This window comes from Ictidomys tridecemlineatus, chromosome 4, assembly GCF_052094955.1.
Source record: "Ictidomys tridecemlineatus isolate mIctTri1 chromosome 4, mIctTri1.hap1, whole genome shotgun sequence".
In the NCBI taxonomy this organism is placed as follows: domain Eukaryota; kingdom Metazoa; phylum Chordata; class Mammalia; order Rodentia; family Sciuridae; genus Ictidomys; species Ictidomys tridecemlineatus.
This window is the reverse complement of record NC_135480.1, coordinates 203,211,146-203,229,317: the sequence shown is the minus strand read 5'-3', so window position 1 is coordinate 203,229,317 and position 18,172 is coordinate 203,211,146. Positions and strand designations below refer to the sequence as shown.

Below are 18,172 nucleotides of genomic sequence, written 5' to 3'. Positions count from 1 at the left end.
AATTGTAAATTTCATGAAATCTAAATTTAGATCATTTCCAAAGGAAACTTAATATCTGAATCGGATTTGGAAAATTTAGTAGAAAAGTATGTAAAGTATCTTGCTAATATATTCTAGATGAGTACATACTGAAAAGAATATTTTTGATATCATGGACTTAAAATATAAAGTTTTGTTTTCTTTTGGTCGTGTGTGCGTGTGTGTGCGTGTGTGTGTGTGTGTGTGTGTGTGTGTATGTTTTGCTGGGAACTGAATCTGGAACCCAGGGCCTTAAGCATGTCAGGCACAAGCTCTACCACTGTACTATATCTCCAATTTTCTTTTCACTTTTTTTTTTTTTTTTTTTGGTACTAGGGATTGAACCCAGGGGTACTTTACCACTGAGCCACATCCCCAGCCCTTAAAAAAAAAAAAAATTTAATTTTGAGAGAAAATCTCACTAAGTTGCTCAGAGCCTTGATAAGTTGCTGAAGCTGGCTTTGAACTTGTGATCCTCCTGCCTTGGCCTCCCAAGCCACTGGGATTACAGGCCGGTGCCATAGTCCCCAACTACTTTTTTTTTTTTTTTAACATGGCTATTAGAAAATGTAAAATTATAGACTAAATCCACGTTATATTTCTGTTGGACAACTCTGGTCTGTACATCACTTCCCTTTTGAGACCTGGTCCCCTTGGACTGGCCAGTGTCTCCCTCAGATTGCCTTCCTCCCTGGTCCCATGGGAGCACCCATCCCCCACCTCCTGCAGCGATGCACGCACATTGTTAATCATGAGGTGCATGATGGTCTTGGGCATGAGGTCCCGCACTGTCTTGTTGACAATGGCCATGTATGAGTCTACCAGGTTCCGGATGGTCTCCACCTGCCGTTCCAGCTGTGGGTCCATGGAGTGCATGAAGCTGTCTGAGCCATTCTCCTCCGACTCGCTGGCCTGCCATTGGGAATAGAAGGGTGTCGGCATGGCCACGTCTGGGCAGCCAGGCTGCAGGCATACCAGGACCCAGCCCTCCAGAGCTCTCAGGAACACTGAAGCGCAGAGAGCAGCGCAGGGTTCTGCCCACCCCTGTGCCTCTCATTCAGCCTGTCTCAGTTCTGACTCTAGTGCCTAGACTTAGCCTCAGTTTCCCCATCCAGACATTAGAGAAGGACATCTCAACTCCCCTGTGTAAAGACCTGGACAGACTGATACCAGGCTGGAGTGCCTGGCAGGAGACAAGGGAGGGCACACTCACTTTCTCCTTGTCCTGGGAGGCCCACACCAGAGCCACAGAGGCCACCACATCAGCATTGCCACCGCCGCCACCACCAGGGAGCACAGACGAAGCAGACACACAGAGGAAAAGAGGAGCAATTGAGTGAACCCAGGGCACTGCACCCCAACTCTATGACGACTCTAGACACCACCAGAGCAAGAGCAGAGAAGAGAGGCAGCCACAAGACACCGCCATCGAGTGAAGGGGTGCAGGAAATGCCATCTGTGGCAGGACAGGGGACACACAAGACTGCCACTAGAGAAGGATGGGAGGATCAGAGCACATAACTCTGGTGGGGTGGGGGTGCCTGCTCTGTGAACCACGGAAGGGCTCAGAAACCTGGCACGACTTGGCCTCTGTGAAGGGGAAGCCCTGAGGCCTACGGTAGGCAGCTTGCCCCTCCCCTCCCTGCCCTTCCTCTCACCCCAACACGCTCGGGGTACACGCCAGCCCTCAGGAAGGAGGCCTTCCAGCTGTCCACCTCCTCCTGGGTCTCACAGGCCAGTTCCAGCTGCCGGTAATCCTTGTAGACATTCCTGCAAGATGCAGCAGGCGGGGAGGGAAGTGGGGTGGAGCCCCACCCCTGGGGGTTAAGGGCAGGCCTGGACTTTGAGATTGTCACACTTAGGGTCCAGCCCGGGGCTTTGCAGTATCCCAGCTGTGTGACTCCAGGCAAGTCCCCTCCTCTTTCTAAGGCTCAGCTTCCTCATCAGCAATGATTGTTCTCTTATGGTTATTGTGAGGAAGAAAAGTACTTGGAAAGGGACCAAGCCCTGAACCGTAGGGACACTAAAGCATGCAGCCATGGCTTGGGACTCAGACCTCTGCTGGCACCTTCCTGAGGACTTTCCCAGGGTAAGGGTGCTAAACCCTCATCTCTGAGTAGGAGAGGCCTGAAGGCTGGGGCCTGGGGTTGTGGGTGAGAGGCCTGGTGCTGCCACTGGCCCCAGGAGAAACTGGGCAATGCAAGAAGGGACAAGGTCTAAGCAGGACTCTTCTCTGTCCCCAGTGCCTGTCAGAGCATCAGTGCAGATCAGGCATTAAGCAACTGACTGAAAGGGAGGGAGGAAGGAAGAAGGAAGGGCAAAGAGAGGAAGAGGAAGAGATGTAGACATGATGTCCAGAGCACAGGACAAAGTCAACAGATGTGGGTCAAATAAATGGCTCCTTGTGAACCTCGGGCAGGTCCTGCTCTTTCCTGGAAAGTACCCAGTTTCTACTCAACAGGAGTGTTTGGGGGCTTGCAGAACCTGGGGCCTCAGCAGCCCCGCTGGGCCAGGCAGGTACCTCTGCTCTGTGTTGAAGAGGGCAAATATATGCTTGCTGGACATGAACCCCTTCTCCACGTCACGCAGCTTCAGGTTGTCCACAGACAGCATGTATTTCTTCTCTTTCTCCTGTGGGCGGAGGGAGGAGCCACGGGTGAGGTTGGCATGCCATGCCTCAGTCCCCAAGTGTTCCATGCTGGTCAGCACCTAGCGCTGAAAAGTACTTGGAAAGGGACCAAGCCCTGAACCGTAGGGACACTAAAGCATGCAGCCCTGGCTTGGGACTCAGACCTCTACTGGCACTTTCCTGAGGACTTTCCCAGGGGAAGTGGTGGGCTTTTGGGTGCTAGTCCCTCCCACCACACAGGTGCTGCCCAATAAAACCTGTGGGACTCTGACTTGAATTGGCACTACCAGCGCCCCCTGACTTCAAGCCAATCCAGCAGCTCTGCATATACCCCAGAGCCCAAGGCACTGGGGAGGCAGGAGAGGCAGGGGAGGCTGAGTGTGGGTCCCACAGCCCACCCTAAGCGAATCCTGGAGGCAAGCCAGGCCAGCCCCAGGCAGGGACAGCTCACATGAGTCTTTCTCGCCCCTGGCCTGGTGGCCTCTGACTTCATTTCCTGACTACAGAGACAGGGAAGGGGGGCCACCAGCCTGGAGCTTCAAAGGGCCAGCTCAGCCCACTCCCCCAGCTGCCCATGTGTTAGCAATCAGACATACAGCACAAGCCCAGAGATGGAGTGTCTGTGGTTGTGCACGTGTGTGGTTACATTTGTGCAAGCACAGGCAAGCCTAAGCAGGCATCCTGTCACTGTTCTGTGGGTGTTCATGTGTCTGTGGTACACAGAGGTGTGTGCACATGTGAGTGTGACCATGCTGTGGATGGGTGTGGATGTGTGCACACTTTGTGGATGTGGGGCAGTTGTGAATGCCTGTGTGTTTGCGTGCATGTGCCCACAGGACCTGTGCATGGGAACACAGATTTACCTACATACAGTGTGTGCAAGGGGCTAAACATGTTTGGTTGGCCTGTAGTGTGTATCTGTGAACATACATGCATCTGTAGGCTGCTGTATCCCAGGGCGGGGTTCAGGGATCTCAGGAGAAGGTGTCCCAGGCCAGGGCTCCAGGAGTGGGAGGGGTTTCTGCTCCACCCAATTGCCCACCCAACAGCATGGGACCTGTGTTGGAGGGATGATCTCCAGGGGACTCAGGATTTGGACAGGAAAATCACTTAAGGTCCAGGTAGGGAAGCTGGGTTTGGGGGGACTTTGTTTCCCCGTCCTGGTGCGTCATCCGTCATCCTTTCCCCCCTCACCCCCACACCCGACGGGCCCATGCAGCCACATAAAGCCCTCTTTATGCCAGGCGGGTGGCCGCTAGCCCCAGAGGGCGGCTGGGGGAGGAGAGGAGGAAGTTGCACACACGGCCAGGGAACATCTGGAACCGTTCGAGGGAGGCCCGCCACCCGCCCTGCGCTTGGGGGTTGGACACTAGGTAGGAGCGGCCTCCTCCCCCACCCCTCCTTTCCTGCGGGCCAGCCCCCTCCCCAGGCCCCTCCTTCCCAGCCCAGCTCCCGCTCACCCCTGCCACGTCAAAGGAGGCAGAAGGGGAGTCCAGAGCAGAGAGGGGACTGCGGCTGGCCGGGCTGGGGCTGGGGGGACACAGGGCCTGGGTTGGGGGGGCCTTGGATCTCCAGGCCATGGAGCTGAAGCTACCACTGGACGGTCGGACCCTGCTGCCTGGATGACCAGAGGACACCTCCACTCCGTCTACCCAGTGTTTAGACTATCTGTTCAGGACTCCCGCATTGTACAGTAGTCTGCACATTGGTTAGGCTGGGCTGGGTTAGACCCTCGGCGCCGCCGCTGCAAGCTGGACCGACCCGCCTGCCATCCCAGAACCGGAGCCCGCAGCTGGGGCAGGGGACTTGGGGGCACAGGGTGGGCTGGGAGGATGTGCAGAGAGATGGGGGTGCCACCCTGCTGTGGGACTGGTGGGGAGTGGGGGGGTCAGCGGAGGAAGGCTGGGAAGACGGGGTCACGGGGAGCTGGGGACGTGGGCAGCGCCTGTCTGCCCCGAGGGCCTCCCTCACCCCAGACGCAGGCAGCTGGGGGGAGAAGGAAGCCGGACCCCAGCCTCTGTGCGCCTCCATGTCCCCAGCAGTCCTGGTGCAGAAATCCACTCACACCCCTGCCACACACCTCCACACGCACCAGCACAACTTACACACACACACACACAAACGCTGATGCCCATGCCCGCGCCCCAGGCACACACACACTTCACAAGTGCACACACACGTGCACGCACACACACCCAGACACACAGTCTCACAGCGGAACACCCTTCCCCCACCCTTACACCCCAAACTTCCCACGCGCCCCCTCCCTCTCAAGCCCCCATCCCTACAGGCACACCCCAAGCATAGGCACGCAGAGTCACACTGAAGCACACATTCACACCTGGTGCTCACACCCTAAACACACCCATCTGCATCCCCCCCACACAACATCCACAAGCTACAGCCCCGGGCCCCAGACACAGAACATAGGCCCCCCCACTCCCCAGCCAGTTTTCACACACAGCCAAACTCCACCGCACACACAAGGCTTCAAAAGGACCCGTACCCACAGGTATGAGGACAAGGGACCCTCTCAGTCAAGTTCACTCCTCCCCAGTGTAGCCAGGCACAGGCACAACAACCCCTGGCCCTGTGTAAGAAGCCCCCATAGAGTAACACGGGACCCAAGGAGGGGTGTCTAGGGAGCCAGCCAGGGTGACAGAGCAGGAAGCCACCCCCCAACGGCGCCCCACGCCACCTCACACTCCATCCCTTCCAGGGGCCTCTGGACTCAGGGAGAGGCCAGGGTTAGGGTAATGAGGTCCAGATGGCTTGGCGCCCCCGCCAGTGACGACAGAGGGCCCCGCCCAAGGGGGGAGGTGGGGCCCCTGCCCAGAGCAGACTTGGAGGAGACAGGGACCAAGGAGGGGACATGGAAACCAAAATCACTGGCCCCCACCCCAAGACTTACTCCCCGTCGACAGCACTCTAACCTCCAACGGTCCCCTCAGGAAGAAGGGGGTCCCTTCCCCCACTCCTTGGCCAGCTGGAGCTCATTACCACAATCTCCCCCAGCCCTCCCTGTTCTCTCTGGTCACCTCTGGAATCCAGATGTGGACGCCAAACAGACTCATTCTTAAAGGAGACCAGCAACAGGGGAGGGAGGTGGCAGGGGTTTCTGGGTGCCCTAGTGGCAGGGAGGTGTTCTGTGGGTGGCCCTGCAGGGCACCATCGCTCCTTGTCCCTCGGCCTGGAGGCACAATGGCCAGCTCCCTTGGATATCAGGGGCCCGGGGGACCGGGGTGCAGGGGTTAACCGCATGTCTGGCAGCTGGACTCATGTGTGTCATGGGTCTGTAGGGGCCATGGAGAGGCGGCACGCCCTGGAGCGAGAAAACAGGAAGGCCACTGGACTGGCGGGTCAGGGCCCACCCTCTCCAGGGCACTCAGCCCAAGCTCCCCCGTCCCACCAGCCCACCTTCTCCTTTCACCTTGGGCGAGAGAATACCTCCCTCAGAGCCCAGGACTGGCTGCCTCCGGACCTTGCATCCTACTCTACCCATGAGTCTTTTATGAGACTTTTAAAAACCCCGTGGTGTGGTGGAGGACACTCCAGGTGCAGGACAGGGTCTGAGCCCGACTCTGGCCACCTGCAGGACTCTTCGATGACCTGTGGCCCCTTGCTCACCTCATCGTCCTTATACCAGGAAAGATTCTCAGCAGTCAGCACAAACCAGTACTCCTTGGAACCCCCCTTCATGATGCCAATATTATTGATGGTCAGCCAGCCCTTCCGGATGACCTGGACGGGAAGAGGCAGGGAGGTCAGTGGGCAGGGGCCAGGCTTCCCCATGGAGGATGGGGTAGGCAAAGAAAGGCATTTAAAAGCCCACCCCCTGCCAACACTTGGAGGCCCAACTGGTCAGGGAGGGTGAAGGCCAGACCTTTCCTGGTTTGAACCACAAGTGAACAGAGTAGGAGACAGAGGAAGGCAGAGGTCAGCTCCGGATGAGGGGCCTCTACAGCCAGAGCTCTCTGAGCAAAGGGCTGGAGGCTTTGGCTGAGAGTGAACTCCCTGTTGATGTAAATGTGCAAGAAGCTGTGGCTGAGTGGGGAAGACAACCGCAAGAGGCTTTTAAGTTTTAGGTCTAATCTCCCTAAGACTTATTTCTGACCTCAGGGACTCTGCACATGCTGTTGTTGCCTCTGCCTAGAAAGTACTTCCCCTTCCTTTGGGTGTCAACTCAGGATTTACGTTCTCAAGCAGGCCCTCCCTGGCCCACCATGTAAACCAGGATCCCCATGATGATCTTTGATCACTCCCTTAGGTCTTCCATAATGATGACTGTGATTTTTTTTTTAATATACTGTGTGTGTGTGTGTGTGTGTGTGTGTGTGTGTGTGTGTGTAAGAGAGAGAGAGAGAGATTATCTGTTGATGCAGCATCCTCTGCTAAACTGTATTTTAACGCTCTTGCTCCTAAGTGTAACCCAGCACCCTGCAGGATTCTTGGAAGACTCCGATTGTTCTGTGGTGTGAACAATGAACGCTACACTTGCACGGTTCTAGCAATCTTTGCCCCATGCTCCCTGGGGTAGGGAAAGCGGATGAATTACCTAGGCCCTCTTCTTCCTAGGGAAAGCTCAGAATTACAATCAAAGGTCCATATTCATGACAAAAAGCAGTGGTCCCCAGGACTGTCCTGAACACTGCCACAGACCAGGGCCTGTGAATGCCACTCCACTGGCAGGGTCACTGTCCAGAGAGGATGAGAGAACTGCTTCTCTCTGGCTCTCACCTCCTTGCTGCATCTCTGAGCATCCAGGAAAGACCTAAGGAAGCCTGGACCTGCTTCTGAAGCCCCGAAGCCCTTCTGTGGCACTTCTCACCTCTGAGAAGTCAAACCTCACAGCCAATCAGCAGCCAAGCAGAGGGGGGATCACAGGGGCCTTGGCAGGTTAACAGGGACACAGAGACAGGTGTCCACCATCTCTTGCCTGCCCTACCAAACCGGCAAAAAGCCCTGCAGTGTCTTGTCACTATCTTTGGAACTGAGTCCACTCCATATCCCAGGATCTGGCCAGCAGGGCTGCCACCTACTCTCTGCCGACCTGCAGCCTTTGTCCTCTCCCGACCACTCCCAGCCCTGGACTCTTCCCCGCATATCCAAAGCCCCTCTCTGCAGCCCCAGCGCCAGAGCACTCCCACCCTACCTGGAGCCCTCAGGTGGCAGGGGAGGCTCAGTCAGGGACTGGCGCCTGTGAGTTCTGGCTTAACTGCATTTCCCTAGGACATTACGTCCACTCATGCCTGTCTTCTATGGAGGATCTACTATGCACCAGGCAAGGGGCTTGGGGCTGAGGACTTAATAATGAGCCAGACAGACTCAGCCCTCCCCTTGGGCCTGGGAGGGAGAGAGACATTGAGCCAACAGTCACACCAACACCTAGATTCTTACAAGGAAACTACAGTTTGGGGAGACTACTGGGGAAAGTGCTGATGCTCTGGGGCTCGTGTGTACAGCTGGGGTGGAGCAAGGGCTCCTGATGAGTGGTTTCTGCAGACACATGAAGGACGAAGAGCAGGAAGCCAGGTGAGGAGGGACTCACCTCTGGACTTCCTGTATCTCTTTAGCCAGCTCTGGTGAAGGCCATCAGCTCCCTATGGGCCTGTCCCCACAAGGATGAGTGGATACACTCAGCCAACATCCACCCCAGGATTCACTCACCCATCCATTCATCCACCCGTCCGACCAAAGATGTCTAAGGAGCAGCTCCTAGTATCAGGCCCCCTGCCCACAGGGTCTAACTCTGCCTGAAGCAGGTGCTTGGCTCACCACCCTGATGGATGGGTGGATGGGACCGTGCATGGCTTGACCTTGCTTGGCCAGTGAGCAGGTGTGGGACGCTCATGTGCCAGTGTGTGCAAGTGATTCAAGCCAAAGGGTGCCCTCTTGCCCACTGCAGACCCCCATTTCCAAAGGGCCCCCTCCTCCCCCTCACTACAGAAGCCAAAGAACCCCAGTCCTGGTACTCACCAGAATCTCATCCTGCAAAGAGGTAACCATAGCAACCACGAGAAGCATCGGGGAGAGAGGAGAGAGGGTTACTGAGGCAGAGTGGGATGCTTGTGGCTGGCAGATGACAGGCTCCCTGGCCCCCGTAGGACCCTTCCTCTCAGGGGAGGGGGGGTTCTCAGAGCTTGGCGTCCTTCCGGTACCCTCCATCCCTGGAGCCGCTGGGACGCTGGGGCCCACTCACCTGGTTGCCTGAAGCCTTCTTCTTGTTCATCTGGTTGCTCCTCTGCTGAGCACTAAGAGGAAGGGAGGGAGGAGCCTCAGAGCTTCTCAGCCCCACCGCCCACTGTGCAGGGGCCACAGGACCCAGCCAAGCGGAGGGGGGATCACAGGGGCCTTGGCAGGTTAACAGGGACACAGAGACGCATCACACAGTGTGTCACCTCTGCTGCGCAGGGAGTGTACTCACTTGGCAAAGCCTATGAAGTCCTCGTGGTTGGTGTTCATGTAAGCCAGCTCAATATCGATGAGAAGCATGACCTTCGGGGTTACGCAGGTCAGCAGCAAGCGGAAAAGACCACAAAGTTTAAAAATGGATGACCATGTGGGAGAAAAGCTCTTGCGGCACATACAGAAGGTTAGCATCCATTAAAACCACCAAGTTAATAACAATAAAGTCCCTACAATCAGTGAGTGAAAGATAAAAGAAACGCAAATTAAATAGCCAATAGTCAAAGAGTCAAAGGCCATGAACGGGCAACTCATGGAGGAAAAGGGGCTCACCTTCGATAACAGAGAAATGTCAGTTCAACAAGGAGGCCCTTTCCCCACCTATTAATAATAAGTGGTGACCCCTGGGGGCATTACGCTCTTAGGGGAAGAGTTTGTTTGTTTGTTTTTGGTGACGCTGGGGGTTGAACGAGGCCTCCCAAGTGCTAGGCAAGTGCTCTACCACTGAGCCCCAGCCCCAGCCCAGGTGGTATAAATTAACTTCACCTCTTGGAGGGCGCTTTGGCGATTTTTTAAAAATATATTCACTTTATTTATTTTTATGTGGTGCTGAGGATGGAACCCAGTGCCTCACATGTGCGAGGCAAGTGCTCTACCATGAGCTATAACCTCAGCCCTGGCAATATTTAACAACAACACTGAGATGCACATACTGCCTTGCAATACGCTCACCAATTGAACAAAGGTATAGGTACCAGAGTGTTCAGGGTAGTTTTTTGTTGTTGTTGTTGTTGTTGTTATGTGTTTGTTTTGAGACAAGGTCTCACTATGGACAGCCCAGGCTGTCCTTGAACTCCTGGTCGGATGATCTTCCTGCCTCAGCCTCCCCGTAGCAGGGACTATAGGTACGCACCACCATGCCTGGCTACAGCATAATTGGTAATAGAGAAAAATTACCAAGAAGCCAGTGGCCATCAGAAGGTGAAGTAGATTATGGCACTCCCTAAACCATAGGCAGTCTGCTGCCGTTCAGAAGAATAAGGAGAACTTCTAGGAGCTGTCTTGGGACAACACTTCCCCAGGCACATTATGAAGTGAGAAGAGACTCAAGGTGATCAAGGTGACTTTGAGGAGACAGGCTGCTTCCTAGGAGCCTGGGGCCTGTCCTCACTGAGCCTAAAATCCTACAAATGAGGTGCTTCCGCCTCTCAGGGCTGGCGTAGACACAGTGAGGTGAGGTCGGCATGCGCCCAAAATATAATAGGTGCTCAAAGATGTGAAGTGCTATAATTATCTTTAGAGAAAAAAAGGGGGCAGACACACAGCAGGATGGTGGCTCTTGAAGACAAAGGTGCAGTTTGCAAAGTGTGTGTATGAGTGTGAGCACTCAGGACAACTCCTGGGTGGGGACACACCAAACTGCTGGGGTGGGGAAGGGTGAGTGGAGGTGCACTTACTCGCAATTTAATCACTTCTAAATGAATTGAATGTTTTATTGGGTATCGATCACTTTTGAAATTAGAAAGAGACGAATAAAGATTTTTAAACATGACATCAACAGCAAAAATACGACGTATCATTGTGGAGGAAATGTGAGGACAGGAGTGGGAAGTGGGAGCCAGAGATGAGCACAGACAGAGGGGTGGCCGAGGCGGGTCAGGGAAGAGTGGTATAATGGGCCCTGCTCCTCGCCACTCCTCCCGGCTCAGAGACAGCATTCAGTGACCATGTCTGTGAATGAATATTTGATGAATGCTAACCTAAAAGGAAGGAGTCAACCACAAGGAGTATAAGGTGAGCCTGAGAAACAGCAAAGAGAGGCCCAAAGAGACACAACAAGAAAGACAGAGGCCAGAAAGCCGAGAAAGCCAGACTAAGAAAGAGAAGGACACACGATGGGAAGGTAAAATGGCTCAGCCACTGTGGAAAACAAGATGGCGGGTGCTCGAGAAACTAAACGTAGAATTACCACATGATCCAGCAATTCCACTTCTGGGTATAGACCCAAAAGAAGTGAAGGCAGAGACTTGAAGAGATACTTGTACATCCATTTTCATAGCAGAATTAGTCACAGTAGGAAACAAGGGCTGGGAACATAGCGCAGTTGGTAGAGTGCTTGCCTCACATGCACAAGGCCCTGGGTTCAATCCCAGCACCACACACACACACACACACACACACACACACACACACACACACACACACACACAAAGACAAAGATTCTGGAACGTGCTACAAGACACAAGATGGATGAACCTTGGAGATATATGAAGTGAAATATGCCAGCACAACAGGGTAAATACCATATGATTCCACTCACGAGGGGCCTAGTGTAGGCAAACTCCCAGAGAGGAGAAAGGTGGCTGCCAGGGACCGGGGTGGGGTGGGGAGTCAGTGCTTCATGGGGGACAGAGCTTCCGTTTTGAGAGATGACAATAGTTCTAGGGATGGCTGGTGGTGACACTGTACCTCAGTGTGAATGCAGTGGCTCGTGTTCTGCGCACTCTACCACAGCAGGACAGAGAGGGGCAGGGGGGCGAGGGGCGGCGCTCACCTGCTCCTTGGTGCGGCCCTCACGCTCCCGGATGTGGGTGGTCACAATGCGCTCCATCTCCTCCCGCAGCCGAGGGTACTGCTGGAGCTGGGAAGGGCGGGAGGCGAGAGAGCCACGTGCACGGGGGCCATGGGAGGCCCACCAGAGTCCAGGGGCCCAGGGACAAGGGGACAGAGGCGAGGCGGGAAGAGGGCCCGGGATCCCAGGAAGCTGATGGCACCAAGCCACGGCCACCCCTAACCCCAGCGCGTGGTTCAAAGTTCTTCCTGGCTGCGGGCCCTCTCTGAGGCCTACTGGGGCAACCTCTGGTGGGAAGGGCAGTTCCGGTGGTGAGGAGCACCACAGGAACCAGCCTGCTCCCTGGACAGCTGCCATCTTGGAGAATGACCAGAGGGATGGAGACCTTTGAGGACCATTAGCTCCCAAGGTGTGCACTGGCCCTTGGGTGGCTGCCCTTTGCCTTCCGAAGGCCTGGAGGGACAGCTGGGTAATCAGGTGGGGGAGAGCCTCAAGTCCTATCCAGGAGGAATTGGGGGGGTCAGGGCCCACGGTGCCAGTTGGCCTCCTGAGTCAGGCTGGGCACAGGCAATGCTCCTTGTCAGAGCTGAGGAAGGGGCAGGTTTGCAGGGGGAAACCAGCGGTCACACCAAAGGACATGCAGGAGCCACAGGCATGCGAGGGCACGGGGACATGCGGAGGTGGGGGTGCCAGCAGCATGAGCAGTACCCCGCGGGGGCCTGACTGGGCCCTGGGCCCTCTTGGTAAAATCCACCCAGTTCTGCCTCCTTTTGCATGCACCTGCCTGACACCATCGTCCCCAGCCTCCTCTGCCCAGCTCCCGGCTGGCAGGCCAGGCTGACTCTACCCACTCCTTGGAGCAGGAGCTCAGCAGCACCCATTTCCCCCGCTTCTCCAAACTCTTCCCCTCTGCTTGTGAGTCCCGTCATCTCAGCCACACTGAGCTCAGCCACCTGGACAAGGCCAAGGTGATTGACTGCACTGCAAGTGGCTGTTGGATGTCACCTCTTCCAGAAAGTCTGCCCCTACCAGACCACTGAGAGCTGAGTTAGGGGCCTCCCTGTGGCACCCAATCTCCCTCGTCCAAATGGGCAGTCCTTGTCCCAAAGGCAGGGGTGGAGGGGCCAGGCACGCCTCCAGAGCTCAAAGAGGGCATGTAGAAGGGATGGGGGAATGAATGAAGGATGACGTCTTTGTCCTTCTTGCCGGGCTGAGTGGGCCCAGAGTCCTTGACCCTCTGGCTTGTGAACAGCTCTTCCTCAGGGAGGGAGGCTCAATGAACTTCGGATGGTGGGGCCCACCCAGGGGGACCTCCAGTCCTGCTGTCTGCCCTCCCTACGTGAGACCCAGCTGGGCCAAGCTAAGACAGCCCCCTGTCCCTCTTCCCATGCTGGGGTCCAACCCCTCGACGGACCCCCCTGTGTGGGAACAGAGCTGGGGTTTGGTAGGCCTGGGTCACAGGTGATTCTGAGGGCAAGACGGAGGCCAAGGAGCTGGGAGGAGGCCAGTCAGGAGAGGCAGGAGGATGCGGAGAGAAGCAGTACCCCGCAGGCCAGCCCAGGAGAGGCCGCCGTGAGAGGCCTAAGTCCCACGGTTCTGTGGCTATGCCAAGGGTGTGGCTGGGATGGCCCAGCGCAAGGGACCTGGGGAGGGGCAGCCTGTGAGCAGGGGCTAGACATACTGCTGGCGGGACCCAGTGGACCCTGCTGCCCCTCGAGGCTCAGGGAGGGACCTCCACTCCTCAGAGTCTCCTAGTCTGCGTAGATTGTGGACTGAGTCATCACTACTGGGCCTCTGAGGTGGCCCCCAAGGCTCCCCCTCCCAGAGTAGGGTGGGAGGGGGGCAGGAAAAGGAGGGAGGAGGGAGTATTGCCAAAGAGCATGACCAGTCCTCCCACCGACTGCCTGGATGTTGCATTTCTCAAGTTTTCCACGTGTCACATGTGGCGGGGCAGCCTCAGCCCCTTGGAGGGTTCTGTTCCTTGAGCATCTTTTTCCATCCTGGCTGCCTCTGAGCATTTCCAGACTTCCAGCCAGTTTTTGAAATGGAACTTTTCTCTCTCAGCTCTTGGCTGAGCAGGGCCGGCAGCCTGGAGCCCACTGGCTTAGCGGTCAGGGCTGCAGCTCCCAGAGCACAAGGCCCTGGGTTCAAAGCCAGTCCCTGCCTGTGCCAGGTCTGCTCAGAAAAGCCACGGGACCACCCTGAGTCTCGGTTTCTCTGTGGGTCACACGGATAGTAAAGGTGCCTTGCCTCTTGGGGTTGCTGAGAAGATGGAGTAGCACCCGCTACCTCCTGCATCAAAGTCTGAATTTCACCCAGAGATGAGAAGTCTGATTCTAGCAGGGCTGGCAGTAATTAGAATCAAACATTTATCAAACCTTTAGCAGGAGTGATTTGCTCAGCTCAAAAACTTAGGAAGAAAAAAAGAAAAGACAAAGAGGGTGAGTCTTGCCAAAGAAAAAATAATTACTGTCCATTAAACAAATCAAAAGGCAAAAGAATTATCTTCCTCCGTTTAGACCAGTTTTCCATTCTAAAGTTTTTGTTGGCCAGTTTTTCCACTCGCAAAAAAACAAACATATGAAAGATTTGAACACAACTAAAATTTGTGAAATAGAAATAGAAAGATTACTATGTTCCTTTGCCTGCTCACAAAATAATGTTTGGCAATTTGGTGAATGCAACTTGGGGATTTTATCACTCAATGTACATTAATTTTCCCAAAATACTATATACATTCTTCTCTGAAACAAGCATGTTTTCCCTCACAGGACATTCTGGAGGGACATGTGACTACAAACAAATATGTCTTGCCCTTTTAACAATAGCTGTAGCATTCCACTGTCTGTGTAATAGGGTACATAGCATTGATCCTCTTGATGGGCATCTGGGTCGTTTCCAAAATTTTACCATTTACAATAATTACTGCTTTCCTTTTGGAATGCAAGTCAGCAAAGTTTTTAAATTTTTATCTCTAGAAATCAGCCTTCTAGGAATCTAGATGAAGGATAGCCCTCAACAAAGAATATAATACATCTTCATGTACAAAGATGTTCACTGACAGGTTATTGATGTATAATATCAAAAAACTGGGGACTACCTAAATGTTCCATAACAGAAAAACCACAAGAAACTTATTCAATAGAAGCTCGTGTTTCTATTCTCAATATTTCTATGGACTATGTACTAGTCGCCCTGAAAATGTATGTTATTAAGAGAAAAAGCAGAATGCTCATATATTCCCAGTGTGTCACCAAATACAATAAACCAAGATGTAGAAAAAAGATTTGGAGAGATAGTAAAGTTTTGGGGAAGGTAATATTGCAGAAGTTATCAAATTGATAACTGCTCATCATCTATTAACCAGGTCAAAAGAAGAAAAAGAAAACAGGAAGGAGTTAAAGCACCCTAACTGTCCCTCAGTAGGATACTGAGGACACAGATCATCCAGGAGGCAGCAGTGGCCACGACATGCAACATTCCACAACCCGGTGCCCGAGGACAGAGGAGCCAGGGAGATCATTACTGAAAACTCAAAGTTAAGGCAGCCGTGCACCCACCCTGCAGCTCGGGAGATTTCTCAGGCCCAGGAGAGACTGGGCTTTAGCCCCGAGACTGGTTCAGGCTACTTATGGGGTGCGGCAGCCCTGGAGTCCTGGGCAAGCTCCCGCAGGCAGCGAACTCTCTTGTAAACCCCTGGAAGATGCGCTTTGGATGACCTGGCTAAAAATCTTCAAAATGCTCAAGAGTAGACAGATAGGAAAAAGGCATCTGAAGGATCACAGACAGCTCAGAGGAGGCCGGCCCTGCCAAACACGCACGGATTACCATCTGCTTTTAGGCAAATTGGTTTTGAGGGACTGGGATGGCTCCCCACCCCAGGAGGCTCTGATCCCAGATCCCTTCCTAAATCGGAATCCCCTCTGCTTTTCCTTTCTGAAACTGTTGGGTCATTGGTAAGATGGGGATGACACTACCCACTTCTTAGGGTTGTCGAGAGGATTAAGTCACACCCTAAGGGCAAGCCCTTAGCCCTGTGCGCTCACACAGTAGCTGCTCAGTAAACAGCCTCCATCTCGTATCATCCTTCTCATCCTAGTGGGCAGAAAGGGGTCACTGAGGACACTTGAGCTGCAGCAAAGTCCTCTGGCAGGGACAGGGGCCTGGGGGGACCATAAGCCCAGGGAGACCCAGGGTTATCAGCTGGCAAGAGACACCAGCCAGGGATCTCCTGGCCTGCATGGGTGTCTGGGTCTCTGCGGGGAGCCAAGAGGCTGCCAGTCTGTTTGGCAGATGGTTCCGCCCATGGGAGGCCGTAGCCACAAAGAAGGGACGGCCAGGCCCAGCCCCTCCCAGGCGGCCGCCATACCTTTTCACTACACTTTCTGATGGTGGTGGTGAGCTCACTGACTACCATATCCACACACTTGATACTGGGCTCTTTGAGCTTCTGCACCTGCTTTTTCACTGTGGCTTCAAAAGCGAGGTCAGGAGTGAAGAGGCCCGTCCTGCACCCGGGGAGGAGGGGTCAGGGAGAGGAGGGGGTGAGAGCCAAGCAGCCGGGCTCCGGGGGTGGGGCAGGATGGCACAGGCATGGGGGAAGAGAGAGAGACACCAACACAGAGAAAGAGAACAGAAGACAACGTGAGCGTGGGACCCAGCCCTCCCTCCCCACCCGGGATCAGGCCTCCCGGGCGCTGCCAAGATCCCCCAGGGCTCTGTGGGGATGGCCAGAGGTCTCAGGGGCCAAGCCCCTAGCCCATACCAGATCCCTACTAGTTCAGAGCCTCACCCCCAGACTGACTGCCCCCTCACTCTCCTCAGCTGCTCTAGGTTACCTGCTCCTTCTTTTCACGTTCCATTTCTGTCTATAGCCTTGGGTCCTTCTAAGGAGCCGACCCAGGCCAAGACAGGTTAGGACCCCACCCACCCATCCTGCTCAGTGCTAGGATTCCCAGTGCCACCTGCACTGGCTTCATCCTGATTTCTCCACCTCTACCAGGGCTGCTGCCCAGGCTGTGCACTGCACAAATCTAAGGGCCTCCACTTGCATAAATTGTGATGCAGATGAGGCCTCCCAGAGGGCAGTGTAGCAGCCTGACCTCTGCTGTCCAGTTCCCTGCTCTACTCCTGCCACTCTCCCCAAGGGGAGTCCCCTGCCTCTCCTCCAAAGGGGCCTGGGGAAATCAGTTCCAAAAGACAGAAAGAGAGAGAAGAGGAAAGACAGGAAGTGAGGTGGCAATAGCGGGCCAGGGCGGCAGTGGGGGAGGCAGGGAGGGAGGCTCGGGTGGGATCAGTGAGCCCTGGACTTGGAGCCCAAAGCCCTGGCCTAGCAACACTGCTGCCACCTCTTAGCTGACATGACCTTGGGTGAGTCACTTGGTCCCCTGAGCCTCAGTGTTCCTGCTGTGAAATGGGGGTCACCGTCCCTGCCCTGCCCTTCTCCTGTGGTGCTGTGAGGCTGGATGACATGGCAGGGGGAGATGGCTCGTCCCTGGAAGGCTGGATGTGAATGGAGGGGAGGGGAGGCCTGAGTGGGGGGCCTGAGCGAGGGTGGGGTGCGGGTGGGAAGATGAGGGACTGCAGGGGATCATGATACCCGCTGGTCCTGGGCCCCTGCACCCGTCTGGCTCCCAGTGCCGGAGAAGGCCTGGGCCTCATCTACACCCTCAGTTTTCCCCAAGACCCCTCCCTAGAGCATCCCAAGGTGACTCCGCCTCTGTGGGCGGGAAGGGGGCTCAGGTACCCTCAAGCCCTATCCTCTCTGAGCTGGGGGGACCTCGTGGTGGGCTCTCGGGGTAAACGACCAGCCACCCTACCAGTCTCCCCAGCTTCCAATCCCTCGGTCCCCAGGGCTGGGGCTCGGGGTTCCCTCTGCTGGCCCGTGGCTGCCTGCCTCCCCCACCCCGCTGAGGCCTGTACATGCTACCGAGGAGGCAGTGGGGACTGGGGAGGGAGTGCCCGGCAGCAGTGCAGGGTAGGGACAGAGGCAGGCTGGCCCGGGTTACCTTCTTGGTGCACTGTCTAACGGTGCTGATTAGCTCCGAGATAACCATGTCCACACACTTGAGACACGGTTCTCGGATCTTCTTCACCTGCTTTTTCACAATGGTCTCAAAGGCCATGTCTGGGGTAAACAGCCCCGTTCTGAACGCCCGGAGCGGGAGAAGGGCACAGTGTCACAGGCCAGCACCTGCCAGGAGGGACAGGCCAGGGCCCCTCCCAAACCTCTGAGCTGGGCGGGGGCGGGGGTCCCATTACTCTCTCTGGGCTTCGGTGTCCCCACCTGTCTGATGGGTGACGGGATTCTAATGAGGGGCTTTCCCTACAAGGTCTTTGGGGGCAAGACAAGGGCTGCTTGTGTGCATTTACATGTCCTGCTGCCTCTTAAGTGGTCCTCCAAAAAGCTCTGTGGCCAGAAATGGCTTGGCAATGGCCAAACTGGGTTCTCCCGAAGAGCCGCCCAGGAGTGAGCACCTCGGCCAAGGTGCTCATCAGCAGGTAAACTCCAAGTCCAACCTCGGATGTTCTTTTCTAGTTCCATTTCT

At 55.3% G+C, this 18,172-nt stretch overlaps 1 protein-coding gene across 23 annotated transcripts in view; it reads right to left on the bottom strand.

Annotated features, from left to right (window-relative positions):
* Positions 1–18,172, bottom strand: part of Dnm1 (dynamin 1) — a 40,926-nt gene that overhangs the window by 5,895 nt on the left and 16,859 nt on the right. For 14 of the 23 annotated variants that reach the window (XR_013438329.1, XR_013438324.1, XR_013438325.1 and 11 more), the window contains exons 10-19: positions 17,633–17,771; positions 11,607–11,693; positions 9,072–9,142; positions 8,847–8,898; positions 8,624–8,635; positions 6,275–6,388; positions 2,540–2,649; positions 1,677–1,788; positions 1,232–1,243; positions 760–930 (exon numbers count right to left, since the gene is read on the bottom strand). Coding sequence is in view for 15 of the 23 variants with exons in the window: in XM_078048337.1 (XP_077904463.1) it covers positions 760–930; positions 1,232–1,243; positions 1,677–1,788; positions 2,540–2,649; positions 6,275–6,388; positions 8,624–8,635; positions 8,847–8,898; positions 9,072–9,142; positions 11,607–11,693; positions 17,633–17,771 (880 nt within the window). In the remaining 8 variants the exon portion in view is untranslated. Of the gene's footprint in view, positions 1–759; positions 931–1,231; positions 1,244–1,676; positions 1,789–2,539; positions 2,650–6,274; positions 6,389–8,623; positions 8,636–8,846; positions 8,899–9,071; positions 9,143–11,606; positions 11,694–15,993; positions 16,133–17,632; positions 17,772–18,172 lie in introns of all 23 variants that reach the window. The other 9 variants (XM_078048336.1, XM_078048324.1, XM_078048326.1 and 6 more) reach the window with 5 other exon arrangements.